The 22500-nt window shown below is 45.0% G+C and overlaps 1 protein-coding gene across 10 annotated transcripts in view; it reads right to left on the bottom strand.

Moving 5' to 3' along the window:
- Positions 1 to 22500, bottom strand: part of kat80 (katanin p80) — a 223894-nt gene that overhangs the window by 84306 nt on the left and 117088 nt on the right. For 6 of the 10 annotated variants that reach the window (XM_086537939.1, XM_086537938.1, XM_086537930.1 and 3 more), the window contains exon 2: positions 14305 to 14875. The exons of the other annotated variants lie outside the window; for them this stretch is intronic. In XM_086537939.1, the coding sequence (XP_086394065.1) occupies positions 14305 to 14422 (118 nt within the window). In that variant the 5' untranslated portion in view covers positions 14423 to 14875. The remainder of the gene's footprint in view (positions 1 to 14304; positions 14876 to 22500) is intronic. 10 annotated transcript variants of the gene reach the window in all.

Here is a 22500-nt window from a genome sequence, read left to right as displayed (position 1 = left end):
AAACGAAAAAGAATGTGCAGCAACGTTAATTCACGTGGAAAAGGAAGGCTAGCGGCGGATGAATGAGACGGACGGACGGTCGGAGGGGAGGGGGGGGGGTATAAGGTAGATGCGGGATTACTTTCACTTGATACTTCATGCTTACGCAGGTCTATCGTACCCCCTCCACACCCCACCCTTCTTCCACGGAGTCTCCCACGTCTTCTTAAATTCATATTTTATGAAAAGTGTGCAAAACAGAAATTTAAACAATTAAAATCCTTCTTCTTTATGTATAGACCAAATACAGTACACATAATAACTAAACTTCACTCAACCCAAATACACATTTGTAAATTCTTAAAATAAAGTGTAAAAATTGCTTCTCATACGTATAGATCTGCCTTAGGAAGCTGGCGTCACCTTGACCATTGCTAATAAATAATTCATATCGCTTGCTCGATACTAAGTGATTATATCGACATAAACTTGCACACCTTTCCCGCTCGATATTTGATTCGTACTTTATTCAACTGCCAAACATCCCATTATTAACTCCGTCATATCTGGGTGGCATTCTTGGAGTCCTTTAAAACTTTACATACTGTTTACATTCATCTAATACCACCCTTCCCCATTAGCATTTTTCAAACGTTTAAATATAACCTTCTCAATCAAAACGTTAAATATACACTTCTCATTACCATTTTCTAAACGCTTTAACATATTCATGGTGACTATATACCATAATGACAAGTGAAGGTCGGTACACAGCAGGGACATTCGGGGAAGACATGGCGACGCCAGCTCAATGTGGGACACGTCACGACGCCTGCCATGGGAACACGTGTTTATTAACGAGAACACATGGCACGCTATGGTTTTTGTTCAAGCTGCACAAGCTGCTCTAGTTACTAGAGATAATCTAGTAAAACCTCTTCTACAAATATACGTCATAATATCACTGAATAAACATACATTCATTACGTAAAAAACGAAAACAACGTAAGATCACCCAACTCTGTATTTGTCCACTAGCGTAAGATCGTATGACCACACACATTAATCCCCACACGTAAGACTCGACCCAGCCGCAATCACGCAAGAAAGAGAACCAAGGCCTACGACGCCACCTTGTGGTAACAACCTTCCCCGAGGAAGGAGTCTGCACTTGCAACTGATCTAGGGACGAAGAAACTCACTAGCAGCATCTAAAAATCAGTCATAGGGGCTTAATTTGCTTTTACATTTGCATCTCTCTCTTCGTCGACGGTATTTATACCTGTACTGGAGCAAGCTTACAGTGGCACAATAAAATGGGGTTTACTGTTGGAGCTCGGTGATGCCCCCAATCGGTAATCTATCGCATTTCTTAAACATAGTTCAGTTCAAAGTAAGTTATACACAAATGAATTATACTAATAAAAATAACAATAACAATAATTATACTAATAAATATGTATAATATGTAAGCGTGTATTTCTATAATCAAATACCAAGATTTATATATATCTATCTATGTAGATATAGATAGATAGATACCCGAAATGCATACATACACATACATATTGGAAGAACACACAAATTACTAGATTATAACAAATACATGAGGGAATCCCTATCAACGCCCTCGATAAACTCATACCACAAACCCTCAAACAAACATGCACCTGTTCTGGTCACGGAGGCCCTCAGCAACAAGAATAATTGCCAGATCTTCCTATCGGAAATTTCCTCATGAACTCGCCCAGGCCTATTGTTGTCGCCCCCCCCCATCCCCCAAACCCATCAAGCAAATTGTAGGGAAATGGATCTGCCTGCCCGCGCACGCACATATTATCTTTGTTTTGTTCTCTATTAGGATATCTTCATGTGAAAGAAATTAATCTCTTGAGCTGATGGGAATGAGAGAAAAAAAGCTCATTATGGAGAATGCAGAAAATGGAAAAGTCGGTTAGAGACAGCCTGCCTGACCGTCAAGAAGGTACATTACCTTATTCCCGTCAATGTACGACCTCTCCCCTATCTATTACGACTCGCCCTTCCACGAGAAGTCAAAACGTCTCTCCTAATCATGCATGTGCAACGATACTAATGAATCACAGTCAATCGACCGTGCGAATCGTTCCATGCGACTTGTGTTTGCATGACAGATCTCCCCTCTCCCACGCCTCGCATGTTTCCACCACCCGCACATCACCCTCCCCCCCTGCCTTCCCCAACATCAACCTCCGCTGGGACTGGACCTATTTCCTGCATGAGCGACCCACACGTGAACCCCGAACCGCTCGCCAGTCGATAATCTAGCTTCCTCAACCGCCATTACCATGCACAAGCTGCTTCTCGTAGTGTTCTTTGAATACAGATACGGCATCCAATAATAACTGTGTTCGCTCCACAACAGCGTTCTCTAGGATGGCATGTTACGCGATTCATACTATTTTTTTCTAAAGCAGTAGTCTTCTCTAAGCCGACATGATGTAGCTCAAAACACACACTTATTTTCCCAACGCTTCACTATGAGATTTGGCTATCGTAAACTCCATCCACCATAACGAGTTCTTGTTGAGAAGCGAATAACATATTTCAGGACTATTGTTTCATACTCTCGTCGCCAGGTATGACACTTCCACAATCGTCGGTCTAAAAATGCCAAAGGAGGTAAATGACACACTGGGGTCAAATTCCAGCCGGAAGAATTCACAAGGTTCAAGTCAATACATTCCAAGTACCGGGTATCACCACGGTAGCCTAGGTACCATTATCCTCTTCTGCCACAAATACTCTGTTTCTGTCACTGTCATTACTTTCTTCTCCTCTTCGAACAAGCAAGCAAGCACTCGAGTGTCTTGGAAGGACCTAAACCCACACGACAGAGCGCGGCGCAGCACGTGGTGAGGGCACGCGGTCAACTCGACCACCTCCAGTAATCCTTTCGCAGAGCACCGTGGCCGCCGCCCCACCTCAGGTAACGTCACGAGGACACTGGCAGTAGGGCGGCCGCCGAGGGGACATGGCCCGAGGGGAGGAACGGAAGGGGAGGGGGTGCTCTCAGGTGAGAGGTGGGGGCGTGGGGGGACTACAATTGCTGAGAAGGGGAGAGGGAGGGAGAGGTGTTTACATGCAAGGGAGCTGCTTACTGGTCCACGCACGTAAAGTCTGTAATACTGTATTTTTTCCCTTTGTTAAATTATTCTCAATTCAAAACTGTCAGTCGACAAAAACACCCTTCGTTCAACGTGAAGGTTCAACCTTTGAAGAAACGTGTTAATTTATAACTATACACATGCATATACTTCTTTTGCCACCTGTCTGTACACCTCCCTCTCCCCCTCTCTCCCTCGCTTTCTCTTTCTTTCTTTCAATTTCTCTCCCTTTCTCTCTCTTTCTCTCCGTGCTTCTTTTTTCTTCGGTTATTCTTCCTTTGTCTTACAATTCTCTCTCCTTCTCTTTCTTTCTCTTTCTCTCCCTTTCTCTCCGTGCTCTTTTTTTCTTCGGTTATTCTTACTTTGTCTTACAATTCTTCAATCTTTCATGAAAAACGACAAAAATATAATACATAAAAACGACCCTACCCCCCCTCCCCATCATAAAATTTACACCGAAAATAACAAAAAGGTCCGATCTACCTCCTGACCGTGGCCCCCTACCCATAACCCCAATATGACTGGTTGGTTCAATACTCTGGTTCATGCGGCCGCACGTTTCGTAGGGACGCATTTTGGATGTCCCCTCTGGCTTCGGTTCCATACATATTGGCTTAAAGGATTCGGGTGGATTTTTATACATTTGTATGACCCGTCTCGTGCGTCAAGGTCCGACTGAACCCATAGCTTGGTGTGTAAATGTGGTTTTATCTATTCTATCAAGTTTTGATATACATATATATACACATATATACATACATACAGACATATATATATATAAATATATATATATATATGTATATATATATATATATATATATATATATATATATATATATATGTGTGTGTGTGTGTGTGTGTGTGTGTGTGTGTGTGTGTGTGTGTGTGTGTGTGTGTGTGTGTGTGTGTGTGTGTGTGTGTGTGTGTGTGTGTGTGTGTGTGTGTGAGTATATATACATATATACATATATACATATGTATATATGTATATATGTAAGTATGCAAATATGTAAATATGTATGTATATAAATATATATAAATATATGACTTGAGTCTCTATAATACCCAGGTTCCTAAATGAGCACACATATTCCTAATATTCGGTCGCCAAAACCTATACAAGTGAACAGCCAAGCCTGTCGCCTCCTCAATGAACAAAAGACCGCCAGGAACCAAGATGGCGAAAGCAAAAGTAATGGCTTATCAATACACGTGTTAAGTGCGCGTGGCCGCCGCATGCCTGCCCATGTGTGTGTATGTGCGCCACCGCCGCCGCCGCCGTCGTCACCTCTTCCACGAAACCGTGAGACTTGATCAATAACTTAAACAGCCCTCTTCCAATACCAAGGCTTCTCCCCTCTGCAATACCATACCCGGCTCGCCTCTGTCGCCCCCCCTCCCCCCGATCCATCTTCGTACCACTTGTAAGTCACATCCGAGTATAGTTCCGCCTTCCTTATCAATCAGCCCCGGCGCCCGTATGCCCTTCGGGTGACTGCGATGCCTCGGCGCGTTTTCGTGAATACCGCGAGATCAAATCCGATTCCCAATGACGTCAGGCGTTCCGGTATCCGAATCCATAAATCCGCAGTCTCAGGGGTGGGGCCTCAATTCCTAGATAATATCTCGTGCATAACCTCTGTTATCGTGAAAATATATGCGTCCGGGCTATATGTTCCCGTATTTTCCAGCGCGCGTTATACCCGCCATAAACCACACTAAGAATGCAAATTTCCGGTTACAGAACAAACATATATTTTCCCATGGCGGTAAACATAACCCAAGTCTAACAAGAAAAACATATAATTAAAAAAATAATAATGACAATCAATGTCAGTAAAACTAACGATCCATCACCGAGACTGGGTCAGTGTGTCCTTTCTTGCCAAGACGGATAACCGGTGTGTCTAATTACCGTCGAAACGAAAATGGAAGAAAGTGTCTCGCTCTCGGGACACGCCACTCGCCTTTGTTTGCGAAGGACAAGAGAGCAATTACACCGATCATAATTGCGTTTGTATTTCATTCCTCGAATTCTGGTTGGACGAGCTGGGAGGTGACACTGATAGTCTCACTTCACTGACCAGAAATATTTCGTAATTCTATATTCTTATTCAACTTTCCTTCTAACTGATCTCTACTCTTCCATTCTTCGTATACCTATTGCCTTTCCCTCCTTTACCTTTTTTCCCTTATTGCCATTTCTCCCAGTTTCCAATTTTACCTATTTTCCGAATTTCACCTTCCTCGTAGTCTTTATTCAGTCCTATCTCAAAATCATCCCTTTCTCGACTCATTCCCCTTGGCCTACTTTTGTGTCTTAATTAGTTTACGAATCCGCTAATCACCCCGAGATTAACCTCGATAATATCTTTCCGGTCCCTCAATTTAAAAAAAAAATAATTTCAACGCAGTAAAAACAAAGGGCAATATATATATATATATATATATATATATATATATATATATATATATATATGTATATATATATATATATATATATATATATATATGTATGTGTGTGTGTGTGTGTGTGTGTGTGTGTGTGTGTGTGTGTGTGTGTGTGTGTGTGTGTGTGTGTGTGTGTGTGTGTGTGTGTGTGTGTGTGTGTGTGTGTTGTTTGTATATATATGTATATATTTGTGTATAAATATGTGTATGTATATATATATATATATATATATATATATATATATATATATATTTGTGTATATATATATATGTATATGTATGTATATATTTGTGTACCTATATATGTATATGTTAGTGTGTGTGTGTGTGTGTGTGTGTGTGTGTGTGTGTGTGTGTGTGTGTGTGTGTGTGTGTGTGTGTGTGTGTGTGTGTGTGTGTGTGTGTGTACATATATATATACATATACATATACATATGCATATGCATTATATATATATACATATATTTATACATACATACATACATACATACATCTATACATACATCCATCCATACACGCATATATGTGCGTGTGTAAAAGTTATAAGTAAAATGATGACACGAAAGAACTGAGAAAAAAAAAATCAATGATCACGGATAATCAGAAATAACACATTGCTTTTGAAAAGCAATTCTTCACCACGTGCACCAGAATCCCCCGACACAAAGGGGCGAGCCAAGAGCGAGTGCACATACTAGAATATGCAGGTATGCGTGACAAGGTGTGAAAGAGTGCGGTGTACCTGAGGGGCGAGCGGGTGTGGGCACGCCTGCGCAAGGGTGACTGCAGACGCGCCTTCGCTATCGGCTCGGAGACAAAGAAAACGTGTGGAAGAATTGGTTTCGAGGGGGAGGTTGTGTGTTTGTCCCATGCAAGGTGCAGTGAGCGGTCCTTTGAGAGTCTCAATGGGCAAATACTGGGTGATAGGGAGGGGGGCGGGGTGAGTGGGCATTGGCTAGGAGGAACCGAGCTGTAATTGCCATAAAAAATATATATTTCTTAACAGTTAATTAACATGGGTACTAGATTAGTCCAATTCCCTTCGGTGCCTTTGGCCATTCCACCATGCACGAAAAGCTAATCATCAAACATTTTTTGCCGTGTAATTAAAACCGCCTTTAATCAACCAGTAACGCGGCTCCTGAGCAAAATTACATAGCAATTGCACGCGATCATTTCCGCAGCTTTAACAAAAATCTTTTAAGTAATCTCCAACACAGCTTTCACGTCTTGCATCAGCGCTCGCTCGTCTTCCATGACTTATCTGAATATCATGAAAAAAAAAAACGGATTTTCCCTTTATCTGCCTATATTGCTACACTCTCTATAATACACATACACACAATCAACGCATCAACGGTACTGGTCATGTACCAGTAGTAAATGTACTCGAGCGTCACTTCCCTGAAGCCTTAAATTTGCAGCATAAACCTCGTAGCCGCCCGCGGCAAGTCGACGCAGCTGTTGCATCTACCGCCCACTCCTTCTCCCTTTACAACCTGTTCGAGGCGATAAGGAGACTGCATCGAGTTTGAATGAGGGACGGGTGGAGAGAGGAAGGGGTTGTGGAGGGGGGGAGGAAGGGGGAGGGGAGAAGGAGAAGGAGGTGGAGGAAAAGAAGATGAATCAAAGGCAGAACCAACAGAAGAAAAAGAAGGGAAAAGTAGTGCAAAGAGAACAAATAAGCTTGAGTTGAAAAAAGAAAATAAAAAAAATAGGAAAGGCGGAGTAGGAGAAGGAAGGGGCGGGGTCTAGGGTCAAGGGCATGCCCCGTTTCCTCGATCTTCCTGGACCTATTGTCTTGCGCTTCCTCCTATTACCCCCCACCCCCTGTGCACGCCCGCCCGCCCAACCACCCACCCCCGAAAGGCTCGCAAAATCACGGAGTCGCCAACTTGTGAATCAAGCCTGTGCAGTCTTCTTTCCTCATTGCTTTTGCTTGTTTCTTCTTTGTCCTCGCTGTCCGTCCCGCCTGTCGCCTGGCGTCTTGAGAGCTAACTTACCTTAGTGCAAGAACGGTTGCTACTGGTCTTACAAGTCATTACAAAGCGGGTTTCGTTCAACTTACCTGAAATAAAAGATAAAGAGTATTAATACATTTCATATACTAGTAATTACATCACAAACTACATCATTAACATAATAAACCGAGCCATAGGCGCGGTATTTACAAAATCATTAAACATATGATATAATCGTACAACGCCACTTTGATATTGAAGTGGCAATCAGTGATATTATTAAGTTACACACATTATGTAATATGAAAAGTAGAGATTCGTGAAACGTTTTGTACTCAAAATGTACAATCCGAATCGGATAAACACCCTTAGAAAAGTATAATCAAACACTTTGCCAGCCTGCTTGCTGAATAAACATCTTTTCACTTTGTCCTAGTGAGCCTGTCTGTGAACATTCTAATCTGCCTGTTGTTCTTCACAATTTTCGAAAGCCAATCACCATACCAAAAGACGAGGCCAAAGTTTAAAAGAAGAAGAAAAAAATTAACTCTATTCAGCCTCATGCACTCCGATTCAACAGAGCGGAAACCATGTCCTTCACCAGAACATTTCTTTCAGAATGGCAATTTCAGAAGAAGAGGCGGTCACACATTTAATTTTTTTTTCCTCGGTCCTTGTCCTCCCCGAAATCTTTGCAGGCCAACGTTACTTAATGGCCGCTCGCTCAGGAAAAGAGCCTCTCCCGACCAGACAGACGGGTTGCTTACTTGTACGGGTTGGTTTCCCTTATTTTCTCCACAGATAAAAAGAAAAAAAATGGAGAACAAAAAGTCACTTAGCGAATATGAGCAAACATGTAAAAGTGCTTAACAGACGTATAGATGCTAATATTTCAACTGAGCTTAGTCTAAAGTGTCAAACTACTATATTCAATAAATAATTATAATTGTGTTCATTCACCGAAATGATAAACAATATTGACACTGCTAATCAGGAATAGGGGCCAATGACACAAACCTAGGCATATTCATTACGGCTTAAAGGCACTTCGACACAAACATGAATACAACCCTAACGAAGTCTAACAATACTTTTTTTTCAATGCCCTTTCAACCACGGAAAAAAGCCAATCATGCGACCACGATCCTTGGGGCCTGCAACGTCCTTACAACGACACGCAAGACAATACCATGGTGAGGCATAACCACAACGCCATGTAATTATTCGACATGACAAAAGGATAGTGAAGATCGAAGGTCAGGATCCGAGAGGGGGTGGGGGGTAAAGAGCAATGGGAGGGGGGAGGATGATAGGCGTCATCCAGAAGGTCGCCCTCTGCCTACCTCTGACCCCTCTCCTTCCCCCTTCCCCCTCCCACTGCCCCCACTCTTTCCATCAAGACGAAACAACAACCTTATTATAACGTCATGATCAAGGCCATAAAACCCGGACGACTACATATTGTTTTCATTTTATTAGCTGTTATAATCCCACAACATCAAAGGAGGAAGTATAATTTTATATTCATCATTTGGGCATCGCTACTGCCTTCGCATTACCAAAGCTTTATCTGATGTACTAATACAACATCAAAAAACTTTTTGTATCATTACGCCTGCGTCCACATTACCAGCAATTACAATGTTAAAGCCATTTATCATGTGAAGATGTGAAAGTTATAATAATGCTTAACACATATTCCTTGTTACATAAATGACTGGGAAAACTATGATCTACAAACTGATTCCGTACTCTTGTAAACAAATACTATTCATGCATAGCACTGAACCTCTCGGTAATACAACAGGATGACTATGCCCATCCGTGGTAGCTTGAAATGAGTCCACGGACCTGCATAGCAAGTACCGGGTACCATTACTACCGGGGTCACTGTACTGGCACAGCTCTTCGCACACCTGCTCAGAGGCCCCTTAGGAGTTGTTCATCGTCATGATCATGATAGTGATCATCCTCATCCTCATCGTCATGATCCTCATCGATTAAAAGTCTATTGTTGAACAAAGGCCTATTTCCACGATTCTCGACAATGTTAATCTTAGCCTTAAAGATGGTGTATTAAGCGGGTACGCCACGTGGTGAGTGTACAATGTACAAGTGCACACTGCATAGCAAAGTGTGAGCTGAGAGGCAAGAAATACATGAAGACACCGATGACCTCACGTAAGAGGGCGTGCATGATGCAACTGGTCAAGCCGCATAAGAAGAATTCAAAGTTAGGATACGTCAGACGGCGGAAATGCCAACCATACCACACAAACCGACACATTCCTTCAGGTAGAAGTGAGAACGGAAAAACGAAAGAAAGGCGAAGAACACACAAAGAAGAAAGACAGAAAAAGGAGAGCCAAGACAACAACTCTCCCTGAACGAAAGCCCCAAAGACCCAGGTGTTTTCCGAGCTCCCACGTAGGCGGAAGTTTGCAGTAGGCGAGGGAAGAGTCCTTGTAAAGGCGGGGATCACACATGTGGGAAAGGACCTTGTAAAGGTGAGATCACGCACGGCGCAGCTCCACGTCCTGTCTCTGATACAACTGGTATTTAATGTGCATCGCCTGTCGCCCGTAGTCTTTATGCACTGCAATTTCCTTGCAGGAGGACGGTAAAATGTGAACCTTGCATTAATCCATACAATTGCATAAATATTTCACAACACTGGACAGCTACAGCATTAATCATGTCCCGCCACTAATATTCTTGCGCAAAAATACATACATACAGAAAAAAATGGATATTTCTTCTTAAATCTCTCAGACTCCTTGTCATATATTTGTGACATTAACAGAAGTTCCTAGGTAAACATAACTCCTACTAAGTTCACGCATGACTCACATTTTCTAGAATCAATCCAAACGGTTAACTATTGATTAAACAGTTTTGTTGAGAGCTTTTATGTTTCCAATGATTATTAACCAAAGAGCAGGCTCCTGTAACGAAAACGTGAGAATAGTTTACTGCTTCTTATGCTCTTGCTTTTTGTCTCTCGTCTAAATCCCCACAATCTAACTCTAAAAATAAAAACAAACCTGATTTCGTATCCAACATACAGTTAGATGGAACTGCAGTAGCTTTACATATTTGTTTTGCCATTTCCAAGGCAAGGTGACTAACTCGGAAGGCGTGGCGCTGCATTGCAATACGGGCGGCAAAACCACCAAGGCAGTCAGTTACCGGCCGCTGACGTCATGCACCTGCTAATGATGTGAAGGCAGAGCGAAGCCTTGGCGGAGTCGTGAGTTCTACTTACCACCAACACTCGTTCGGGGTTGAAAAAAGAGAAAAAAAAATGACGGCTGGATGTAATTACCTCCACTGATACGACGTGAAGAAATAAATGCCGTGTAATTTGCAAGTATGATGGAAACAGCGAATAACGTGGGGTGTGCAATAAACCTGTTCACTCGAACACGTCAGAAAGGAGACACACACCAGGTGTTCTCGGGACACTAATTCGGACTCCACTGTGCTCCAGATAAGCATACTTGAAATGTACGGTGCCAATCAATTCACATTTAACAATCATGAAACAACCATCGAAAGAATGCACCTTACCCCATAATAACGTCCATAAAGAGGCTATAGAATTTAGCCCTTTACGCAAGCCCATTCATTTGAATAAAAATCCTTTAACAGTTTCCCCAGATCATCATCTAGCTTATACTTCGAATTGGTAAAAGTGGTACACTCTAAGAAGAACACGAAGATGTTCTGTATATCACACAGGCACCTACCAGCTCAACCCACATAGCCATCCAACGCCACAAGACGTCAAAATAGGAGGTCAAGCGGTCTCTCTGCCGTAGCCTTTTACTGTATCAAACAATCCACCCACCAAAGAGACCTAAACTACCACCTCTACCTACCTATTTTCCTCCTCCACCACGAATACTTACATCTCCTCCTCCACTTCTACGTTCTTCTCTTCATCCACTCCTTCTCCCCTTTACACCCCTCTTTACTTCCCCTATCTCTATCTCCTTTTCCGCTTCCCCTTCCCTTCCATCTCCTCCTCCTACTCTAACTGCGCCTCTTCCACCTCCTCCACCTCCTCCTTTCCACCTCTTCCATCATCTCTTTTTCTCCCTCCTTTAGGGCTGGACCCGCCTCCTCCAACTGGACTGGCACATCCAGAGATTAAGGGGTTTTCGATTACTCCAGATACTGTCGTTGCGCCATGCAGAACAGGAACAGGATGGTGAAATCAACCCAACGCTCGACTCCACAACATTCAAGATATTTCTGCGACATTAAGTTTATTTTCGGACTTTGCCTCCACAAATAAGCTACCTTCAAGCCAAGGTTAATTGTTTCCTGAAGAGTATTACATTCCACATATTCGTTATCCCCATGACCGTCAAAGAGGGCACTTACGTCACCCAGCGAACAGCTCTCTCGATCCAGTCCATTATCAGAATATAATCGTAACTCAAGCGGCCGGACCACGTAAGATAAGGCCAAGCAATAAAGTACAACAAGCCTTCACCCTTCAAGGTTACTGCGCAGCAATGCCCAAAGTCATCATTAAATGTTAAATAAGTCACTTATGTCTACATATGATTAAACCAAGAATAATGACTTTAGACATAACCCCCGGCAATCAAAAAGTGTTGTCTTTATATCAGCATCCGAAGGCAGAGGTTGTTGGCACCGGGACATGGACTAGCCCGTTGGTCCTGCCAGCAGAACCTGCCTTCGAGTCGGTGCTAACTCGCCCACGTTCCCCCACCTACACCCGCCCACACCTTCGCTGTCGTCCTTTCACGCCCCGTGTTCCACAACACGTATACGCCTAAAAAACAGGTACGTTGGAGCGAAAGGCAGGTAGGTGGGGACGGTTAAATAACAAGCAAGTACATGGTCTCTGCCTCGAGAAAAAGAGGTGCAGCCGAGACTCGGAGAGTTGAATAGGAGCTGGCTCGGGCAGGTTCCTACGTGTCGCCATTCGCCCCTTCCTCATTCCAGCCTCCCGGCTTCATGCGCACTATCTCTCTCCTTAGACTCGTTGCAAGGGGCCACCTGGGCGACAGCTCATCTAAGTGCACCATCTCATTACCTGTCGCGTGAGTTGAAGAGGCAAAGAGAATGACACTTACCGCCGCACAGGGTTGCCAGTCCTCACAATCCAAACCTGGTACTGGAAGTCTTCCACAGAACCTGACTGTGTTTACCTTTCCTGCGCCGACCCGATCTAGTATCTTTCACTGCCCAATTCCAGATAACAAAGCCATATTGAGCATCACTGAACCGCTCTACTCCTAAGATCCAGTTTATTCAATGGAGCTGCGTGGTTCTGGTGTCTTTAAACCGGCTGCTGTATCAGCCTGCCACGATGCAAATCAGCTTTAGCGAGCAAACTAGACTGGAATGTTAACACCAGTATAGTTTGCAGAATTTACAAAAACGAAATCAACAATAACAACACTAACCATGAGAATAGTTATGGAAAACAGGACAAAATACAAAAGATAGCTCTATTTCTATATCTATGTACGGGTGTACGTGCCCGTGTCCGTATACAAGTAGGTGGGTGGGTCTATGGTTGGTTGGTTGGTTGGTTGAGTGAGAGAGGGAGAAACTGACAGAGAGAGAAGAGACAGACAGACAGACAGACAGACAGACAGACAGACAGACAGACAGACAGACAGACAGAGAGAGAGAGAGAGAGAGAGAGAGAGAGAGAGAGAGAGAGAGAGAGAGAGAGAGAGAGAGAGAGAGAGAGAGAGAGAGAGAGAGAGAGAGAGAGAGAGAGAGAGAAGAGAGAGAGAGAGAGAGAGAAGAGAGAGAGAGAGAGAAAGAAGAGAGAGAGAGAGAGAGAGAGGAGAGAGAGAGAGAGAGAGAGGAGAGAGAGAGAGAGAGAGAGAGAGAGAGAGAGAGAGAGAGAGAGAGAGAGAGAAAGAGAGAGAGAGAAAGAGAGAGAGAGAAAGGGAGAGAGAAAGAGAGACAGACAGAGAGAGACAGAGAGAGATAATATGTTTGCAGATACATATGTGAATATTTACGCATACATTTTCTCTCACTTCTTGCCATGATGGCACAAAGAAAGCACATGCTTACAAGCTAGTTCCAGCACTTCACCTTGATGGTCAACCTAAAAATCTGAAAATTTCCAACTCTTTCACTACCACAACAAACGCCATTTCGAAGACACCATCAGCGGCGCTTTTAAGTTTAAACATTTGAGTTTTCGTCGATACCAAATAAAAAAAAATCGATGTTGGTAGCCTGGTTACTGTTGTGGGGGAAAGTGACAATCAATTTTCTATGGCACATAACTCTCGCTACAATAACAATAGTTTTGTTTCTAATTACAGACCGGAGGCTAACCACCGAAACTGCCTCGATTGAAGCCATGAAATAATTTTTACTTGTTACCTGATATTCAAATGCATACTCACTTGTGCGTAGATACGTAGACACGCACATGTGTATATATGTGTATGTGTGTATGCGTGTGTGTGTGTGTGTGTGTGTGTGTGTGTGTGTGTGTGTGTGTGTGTGTGTGTGTGTGTGTGTGTGTGTGTGTGTGTGTGTGTGTGTGTGTGTGTGTGTGTGTGTGTGTGTGTGTGTGTGTGTGTGTGTGTGTTTATAGAAAAAATAAGTGATATGCACAGCAATAAACAAGTATTTTTTTCAATGCATTACCTCATTTGAATACCGAAATTCTCAATGTTACTTATTCATTCATCACCCTGTTCTAAAACTAGTTCCAAGTGGTAGTCCACTTAGCCTTTTCCCGCCGAGTACTTACTGCGAGCGTGTGTGACCTGTCGGCCCTCATCCACCGAGGTGCGTCGGCGGCGCGTGATGCTCAGTGGACGCCGTTTAATTTCCGGCTTTTTCATCGGCGATCTCGAGCGACGATCCATGCCGGCGTCGGCGTCTGCCACAACAGCAGCAGTGGCAGCCCGGAGCCTGCCTGTGCCCCCGCTGCCACCGCTGCTGGATCTCCTCCCGGCGGTAATCTTGCGGTTTTTACAGCCGCCCGGTGAAGCACATCACCAGGCACCGCGGCACTCTACTACTACCTACTGACTGGCGTATATACGGTGGCACAGAGCAGGTGCACCGGCACTTTCAACACTGTACTCACACAATATTTGATACACTGTAACTCGCTCCTGCGTTTAAGTCTCACAAATTAAATGACATTTATCATCATTTGTTAGTGCAGTTGCGGATAATTCCTTTTCTATCTAAATCTGTATTACTTTTTTTAGTCAACACAAATATCAATTGATAATACTGATTTCATCACAGTGTCCCTTCCTTTGGCACATAAAAGTTATTCTTTTTTTCTAATAATCTTTAAGTACAATATCCTGCGAATCAAAAAGGTAAATTGAGTAATTATTTTTGTTTTGTTTTGTTTTGTTTTGGCGGCGAAAAAGGCATATAACATCCTCTCCTTTAATGTCATCATCACAGCGTGACGATGACGAGATTCAAGCTGGGCATCATCGTAAATAGTGAGAGAGTGACTGAGTATGAGTTGTGTTGAGTTGAGATAGATAGAGAGAGAGAGAGAGAGAGAGAGAGAGAGAGAGAGAGAGAGAGAGAGAGAGAGAGAGAGAGAGAGAGAGAGAGAGAGAGAGAGAGAGAGAGAAACACAAGAGACAGAGAGTGAAAGCAGATCAACACAGACGAGTGAGCGAACGTAAGCAATCCGCATGCGTGTTGTGTATGCACGTGCCCCACTCGCCACCATAAGAGAGAGGCAATGAAGGAGGTGTGCGCTGGCGTCGCCTCCTTAGCGGGTGACTCCTACTTCTGACTTGATGCAAAGCCGAATGTCATAAGAGAGACTTCGCTCATTAACCATTCTAAACATGCGCTGTTTTGGAACGAGACGTCACATAACAGTCTTCCATTTCTCCACCGAAGATTAGATCTGCCAATTAATAGGCGGTCTAGTGCATGGAAATCTTTCGAAAGCATTTTGGGATTGGCAAAGGAACTCCCATAAAGTCGATACATCGATTAAGGCAATGACTTTGTGTCATAAATCCTCACTTGGAACGCCCCCTCACCCCGCCCCACGCCCACTCACTCCTCTTCAGCCCCACAAAAGGCAACCTCTCTACCCACTTTGCATCCCCATTGCAACCCACCTCCCATTACCCCACTGCTGGCTGAGCATAAGCGCGCACGTACATATATATGTAAGTACGCACAGGCGCACACGGACACGCACACGCACACCCCAAACAAACTCAATTTCCTTCTTTGTCTACCTATTGCAACTCCTCCTCCCCATAACCAACTCCCGACTGAGCATGAGCAACAAATGTTGCTTAGAGTAAATACCGGCAACATACAGCATACAGCAACATACCGCCGATGGACACGCAAGGCCTTGAGCTTGAGTACATCGATCAAATGAATAATAAAGAAGGTTCGTATGATACGTTGAAGCCCACGCAATACCGACAGTCGCCGCCGTTCGCTATCGTTTTTGCCTCGCTTATAGTGCATAATGAAAAGCCAGGCTTACAAATAGCTCTTCGCCATTACACAACTGACTGTCTGACGAGGGAATCAATATTTATCAGGGAGAATCACCATGAGGACATTACTTTATGTAGCAAGATCTTTCGCTTTTCTCTATGTAAATGCAAGAAACTAATTCCCGTTGAAATATTATCTACAAACTCGGCGAAGGAAAACGATTTCTTAGTCATGTTCAAATATTTAGCGAATCATATTCAACACTTGAGTAAAAAAAAAAAAAAGTTAAGACGCAACAAATAAAAACGATTTCCAAAGAACACTCAAGCCTCATCTCGGGTTGAAGTAACTGACAAGCAGTTATTCCTTAAATACATGCTTATAATCCCACTCCCGCGTAACTAATTCTCGCTAACACATCGGTCCGCCAGATAATCGCTTATCTCTTTCAGCAAGAGAACGAGAGGTTAATTCAAGACACCGAGAACGACCTTGTTGCTTGCACGACGCGCATCGTTAGTGCAATTACAAAATAACACGATTGCCTCCATCACCACAATTCCACCGTCGACCTTTGTTGTCACCAGCTGCACCTCCAGCCCCCCCCCCCTCCACACACACATACGACCCGCATGGCGAGGCGTTCAGAAGTGTTTGTTCAACTACGGAATACACAAACCAAACGAGGATTTATTGATGTCCGAGCCCACACCCATCCCCACAACCCACTAACCCCTCGACTGAAACTGGGCATAAAACGCCTGGCTCCACCAATGATGAGGCCATCCGACGTTAGGTAAGAGAGAGCGAACACGCCCACTCAACCCACCCTCCGCCCACTCGCCCACCTGCCTATCGAATCTGCGGTATTGGGCAATCACCCGAGGAAAACCGCAGCTACACGGCCAATGCCTCCGACCTTCAACCTCGGCCCGAGATGAAAACAAGTGCCTGCCACAAGCCCCGACGAGATGGTGCCTCGTGTTGCCTCTTGTGCTTGCGAAAGTGTTGGTAACAATGATGTCAAAATACAAACTTTCCCTCCAACGGTTTCAGTATCCATCTCTCTGCCTCCTTGCTGAACTTTTCATTTAGGCTGTGACATGGGTGGGGATGGCGAAGTGGGGGAGGAGGAGAGGGAGAGGGAGCGGGAGAGGGAGAAGTGAGGGAGAGGGAGAGGGAGAAGTGAGAGAGGGTGAGGGAGAGGGAGAGGGAGAAGTGAGGGAGAGGGAGAAAAAAGTAAGATAAAGAGGAAACGGAATACAAAACAGATAAAGAGTAGAAAAAGAAGAAAAGAGAAGAAGAGCGGAAAAACATGAAAAAGATGACGATGCCGAGAAAGAACAAAGCAGAAAAGGATGAGTAGAAGGACGGGATGAGACGAGATGCTGTTGATAGGGATCAATGGAGTATAATGACCCCCTAACCCACAACAGCAGCATCACCTGTGAGCCGCCAACGACACCCGAGAACCTTCCCCCGATTTGTTAAATTCCCCTCCGACCATATGCTGGGCCAATCGAGTTTTTCCGTTGCTCGGTTTGCAAGGAACTCTAACGGTCATGCAAAGCGACGAAAATACCATCCGAGTACCGATATTTATATATATATTCCCGGGGAAAACGTCAAGGTTTTGGCATCCTTGATTATTGTACTTAGGAGATAATTATTCTGACATTTTTCAACTGCTAATCACGTAAACTAAAATCACCCGTCTCTCGAGCTGCTTTAAGGTTAAGCCCCTCCCCCCCTTCTATGTACAGAAGTTAATGGACTTGCAATCTCGCCTCAGATCCCTCTCTTATTTCCGACTAAGCTGCAGGAGACGCTAAGGCGACGGAGACCGGGAGAAGTACGTGATATTCTCCCGTGCGTCGTGGCAAGGTCGCGTCTGCCGCTCTCCTGTCCCCCGGTGAAGCACGTGACTCAGCCTCCCACCCTACTCTGCTTTTCGTCCTCAGTTCCTCACGTGACTCTCTCTCTTTCGCAGAATCCTATTACTCACACGACGCACCTACCTCATATCTAAGTTTGCATCCTCACATAAAAACACGTCGTCCTTACCTCGGATTAAAACCTAGTCCTCACAGGTACCCTTACCTTCCTTCTACATACTAAACTGCACACGCGACGCTCCTCCCTCCCCTCCCTCGCCCTTCGCTAAGTGTGTTGTGTTGCTCTCGGCCAATTCACCCAATCTCTATTCTTTCATCACCGAGGGCCCAGGAGAGTATGCGCAATGCGTGGTTTACTTGATGTGGCCAATCATACCCACAACATCCAGTCATAATAGATTCCAATCACGGGATATGTGCAACGAAACCACTCGCCTTCCATCCCCTAACCTTGCAGCGTCTTGCCTCATCACTCCCCTAACCCCCTTACCCACCTACCGATCTATGCTTCCACCCCCCCCCCCTCCTCTATCCCAAACCCGACAACAATCCTCTCCTGATCCTCTTAACCCCCCAAACGCCACCCATTTAGGCCGGGTAAAGAGCGTCCGTGCATAACCCCCTCTCGCCTTGCACCGACACGATCGCACTACACGGAGGTTAAGAATGGGCTGGAGTGGAGTGTGGTTGCTCTCCAACCCACCCTACTACACCTGCGCGCACTTCCTGAAAGCACTCCTTGGGTTTTGGTCTCCAAAAGGAAAATACAATTCGCCGCGGAAGAAGAAAAAGGAGAGCAGGAGTTCCCCGCCGGAGCAAGCTTCCTGTGCGGCGACTTGGAGGTTATCGCGGCCCACATCTGGAGGATCTACGCCAAGCAGGAACACCCGCCAGGATGTTAACTGTGTGGGAACAGTATCTCGGGGTCCTTTGCCATATGACGCCCTCACCCTCCAGACCTAGAATACGGCTGCACAGCGTCCTTCACACTTCCTTAGCCTCTCTTACACTAACACTTGAATAAGCACTTGCAATATGCGTGTTACTGCAAATCTTACATATATATATATCTGCACATCAGTAGAAAGACATGCGCTCTCGCATACACACGATGGACAGATATAAGGCGACAGAGAGAAAGAAAGAAAGAGAGAAAGGTGGATTTATTTAAATTGCTCCGTCGCCTTCTCTTGACCCTCCATTCACGAAAGTTTAATGCATTTGTCGCATTCCCTTTCTTGACACTCAATACACTTAACAACTCTGAACACAATGGCCGGGGCACCTGGGCCTCCCTTTAAGCAATGAAGATGCGAAAACAACACAAGGGGGAAACCCGTCCGAAGAACCGCCACTAAGCCGAACTAATTTTTGGTCCGGATTAAGTGCTGACTGTGATACTGCTTGAGGATAAGAGCATTATTTAAACAGAAGCACACGGCCATTAACTCTGTTTCTGTAACCCTTATACGCAAACCAAACTATCCTTTAATGACTCGGATACATTAGCAAGAAGCCTAAACGTGTCTGCAGCGTGTCTACCTTCCCCTTCATAACGAAGACTGAATATTAGAACGTCATGACTCGCCGCGCAGCCGAATTTCAAACCTTACGTTACTCTCAACCCGCACGAAATAACATGCCAATAGACAGACAAACCAAGATACTCATACAGCACCCACCTCGCATTACCCATAGCAAACCAACCACTGAGGTATAAACAGTCCACAGAGCTACTGTGGCGCTCTTCCGTATCAATTACCGTCACACGCCGCGGCCAGACACATTTAGGGCTCCCCTCCAACGCACCCGCCACCACCTGCGCCCCCGCCCACTCCCTTAAGGCATCTACGATATCTCACCTTTAGCTTCTCTTTCTCTCCTCCCTCTCTCCTTCTCCCCCCCCCCCCCTCTCTCTCTCTCTCTCTCTCTCTCTCTCTCTCTCTCTCTCTCTCTCTCTCTCTCTCTCTCTCTCTCTCTCTCTCCTTCTCCCTCACCCACTCTCTCTCTCTCTCTCTCTCTCTCTCCCTCACTCTCTCTCTCTCTCTCTCTCTCTCTCTCTCTCTCTCTCTCTCTCTCTCTCTCTCTCTCTCTCTCTCTCTCTCTCTCTCTCTCTCTCTCCTTCTCCCTCACTCACTCACTCACTCACTCACTCACTCACTCTCTCCTTCTCCCTCACTCTCTCTCTCTCCTTCTCCCTCACTCACTCACTCACTCACTCTCTCTCTCTCTCTCCTCCCTCTCCTCTCTCTCCTCTCTCTCTCTCTCTCTCTCTCTCTCTCTCTCTCTCTCTCTCTCTCTCTCTCTCTCTCTCTCTCTCTCTCTCTCTCTCTCTCTCTCTCTCTCCTTCTCCCTCACTCACTCTCTCTCTCTTACTCTCTCTCTCCTTCTCCCTCACTCACTCTCTCTTTCTCCCTCACTCTCTCCTCCCTCACTCTCTCTCTCTCTCTCTCTTTCCTCCCTCACTCTCTCTCTCTCTCTCTCTCTCTCTCTCTCTCTCTCTCTCTCCCTCTCTCTCTCTCTCTCTCTCTCTCTCTCTCTCTCCTCTCTCCCTCACTCACTCTCTCTCTCTCTCCTTCCATCTCACTCACTCACTCACTCTCTCACTCTCTCACTCACTCACTCACTCACTCACTCCTCCCTCACTCACTCTCTCTCTCTCTCCTTCTCCCTCACTCACTCTCTCTCTCTCTCCTTCTCCCTCACTCACTCTCTCTCTCTCTCCTTCTCCCTCACTCACTCTCTCTCTCTCTCCTTCTCCCTCACTCACTCTCTCTCTCTCCTTCTCCCTCCCTCTCTCTCTCTCTCTCTCTCTCTCCCTCTCTCTCTCTCTCTCTCTCTCTCCTTCTCCCTCTCTCTCTCTCTCTCTCTCTCTCCCTCTCCCTCCCTCTCTCTCTCTCTCTCTCTCCTTCTCCCTCACTCACTCTCTCTCTCTCTCTCCTTCTCCCTCACTCACTCTCTCTCTCTCTCCTTCTCCCTCACTCACTCTCTCTCTCTCTCCTTCTCCCTCACTCACTCTCTCTCTCTCTCCTTCTCCCTCTCTCTCTCTCTCTCTCTCTCTCTCTCTCTCTCTCTCTCTCTCTCTCTCTCTCTCTCTCTCTCTCTCTCTCTCCTTCTCCCTCACTCTCTCTCTCTCTCTCTCCTTCTCCCTCACTCTCTCTCTCTCTCTCTCCTTCTCCCTCACTCACTCTCTCTCTCTCTCTCTCTCTCTCTCTCCTTCTCCCTCACTCACTCTCTCTCTCTCTCCTTCTCCCTCACTCACTCTCTCTCTCTCTCCTTCTCCCTCACTCACTCTCTCTCTCTCTCTCTCTCTCTCTCTCCTTCTCCCTCTCTCTCTCTCTCTCTCTCTCCTTCTCCCTCCCTCACTCTCTCCTTCTCCCTCACTCACTCTCTCTCCTTCTCCCTCACTCTCTCTCTCTCTCCCTCTCTCTCTCTCTCTCTCTCTCTCTCTCTCTCTCTCTCTCTCTCTCTCTCTCTCTCCTCTCTCTCTCCTCTCTCTCTCCTCTCTCTCTCCTCTCTCTCTCCTCTCTCTCTCCTCTCTCTCTCCTCTCTCTCTCCTCTCTCTTTCCTTCCTCTTCCTCCTCTTTCTTTCCTTCCTCTTCCTCCTCTTTCTTTCCTTCCTCTTTCTCCTCTCTCTTTCCTTCCTCTTTCTCCCTCTCTTTCCTTCCTCTTTCTCCCTCTTTCCTTCCTCTTTCTCCCTCTCTTTCCTTCCTCTTTCTCCCTCCTTCCCCTTCTCCCTCTCTCTCCCTCCCTCCCTTTCTCCTTCCTCTCTCCCTCTACCTCCCCTTCTCCCTCTCTAACCCCCTTACCCTTCCCTAATCTCTCTCAAGTTAATTCCTCTATCTACTTACTTATAAACACATCAATCACCACCCCTACACACACACGATAACGAATGCACACGTAAGTGAAGAGAGATCTTTTACCAACAGGTAACAGTATTCCCCAAGCAATACTGTTCAGTACTCATATTCCTCATCATCATACCTAAAGCCCATTAATCGTATGCATGTCATCGGCTCTAATATTTATCTTGTTGATGAAAATGATTTCACAGATTATCACAAATCTACGGCAATGTGTTAGTATTCATTATATGCGACAGTTCTAAGGTAGAAGAAAAAGTATTTACATTTATATAAATTCAAGGAAGCCAGTATGCACGTGATCTATCCAGCTCAATAGCTTCCTACAGTGACCACTATGCACGGAGTTTCGCCTTCAACTAAAACGTTATCACCTGTACAAATATAGTACAAAAACGAATACAGATGCACACGCACGCACACGCAAACACACCCGCGTCATCCATAGTCGTCCTGACAAATTTTGAAATGAAAATATAATTCATTACAAAAATATAATGCTCGTCTATAATATTTCCAAACAATGTTTCACATCCACATCCAAACACACTAAATGTATGTTTAGCTTGGTGATTTTTTTCATTGTAGTTCATAGAAATCCCAATGTGTTGTCAATGCACTATCACTTAGCACTGTTTTCTTCACTAAATCCATTTCGCTGAGGTCTTCTATGATTTTCGCAACACTATCTATAATCCATGTCGGGTTCCACACGAATCTCCTCAGAGGTCTGCCAGG

This window comes from Penaeus japonicus, unplaced genomic scaffold (genome assembly GCF_977035675.1).
Source record: "Penaeus japonicus unplaced genomic scaffold, GWHDUDI00000001_assembly GWHDUDI00000006, whole genome shotgun sequence".
Taxonomy (NCBI): domain Eukaryota; kingdom Metazoa; phylum Arthropoda; class Malacostraca; order Decapoda; family Penaeidae; genus Penaeus; species Penaeus japonicus.
Note: the sequence above shows the minus strand (reverse complement) of the source record. Positions and strands in the feature narration are given on the sequence as shown.